Below are 529 nucleotides of genomic sequence, written 5' to 3'. Positions count from 1 at the left end.
ATTGGTAATTGTTTACTTCGTAAACAACTACCAATACTTTCATATGTCATTTGCTCTGGAAAACAACAGATCAGGCATATAAGATCGTAAATAACTTGGAAAAAAAGGGGAACATAATAATCCTAAGGTAGAATGGCACTGTAAAACCATTCCAAAATTACCGTCAAAACGCCACATATTCTTAAAACCAAAACAAAACGCTCCCTGCAAGAAATATTTTTTCTCAATTCCTATACCAACTCCGACCGGATCATCCCGGCAATTCCTCTATAAAAAGGCACAAATAAAACAATTCACTTACGCTCCTGCTCCGTGTTTAGGGAGGGATGTAGCAAACCCTCTGCTCAGTGCAGGGACGGCCCTGATCAAGCTCCTCGCAGGAAACATTTTGGAAATAAAATGAATCCCCGACTTCCCGAGAGAGTGTTTTCCTTCGCCGATCAGCTGGTGATGCTCGGGTCGGCCGAGAGATGGCGCCTCGATGAGAAAATGGACGTGAATTTTCGTTAGCTTGGAAATTAAGTGATGG

At 42.3% G+C, this 529-nt stretch overlaps 1 protein-coding gene across 1 annotated transcript in view; it reads right to left on the bottom strand.

Annotated features, from left to right (window-relative positions):
• LOC119594185 (NADH dehydrogenase [ubiquinone] 1 beta subcomplex subunit 2, mitochondrial-like) overlaps window positions 1-478 on the bottom strand; it is an 8,161-nt gene extending 7,683 nt beyond the window's left edge. The window contains exon 1 of the mRNA XM_037943255.1: window positions 302-478. Within this exon, the coding sequence (XP_037799183.1) occupies window positions 302-387 (86 nt within the window). The 5' untranslated portion in view covers window positions 388-478. The remainder of the gene's footprint in view (window positions 1-301) is intronic.
• Between the last annotated feature and the right edge of the window lie 51 nt (window positions 479-529).

The sequence above is a fragment of the Penaeus monodon genome, chromosome 33 (assembly GCF_015228065.2).
Source record: "Penaeus monodon isolate SGIC_2016 chromosome 33, NSTDA_Pmon_1, whole genome shotgun sequence".
NCBI classification, from domain to species: Eukaryota; Metazoa; Arthropoda; class Malacostraca; order Decapoda; family Penaeidae; genus Penaeus; species Penaeus monodon.
The sequence above is the reverse complement of the archived record's forward strand: the minus strand, read 5'-3'. Positions and strand labels throughout refer to the sequence as shown.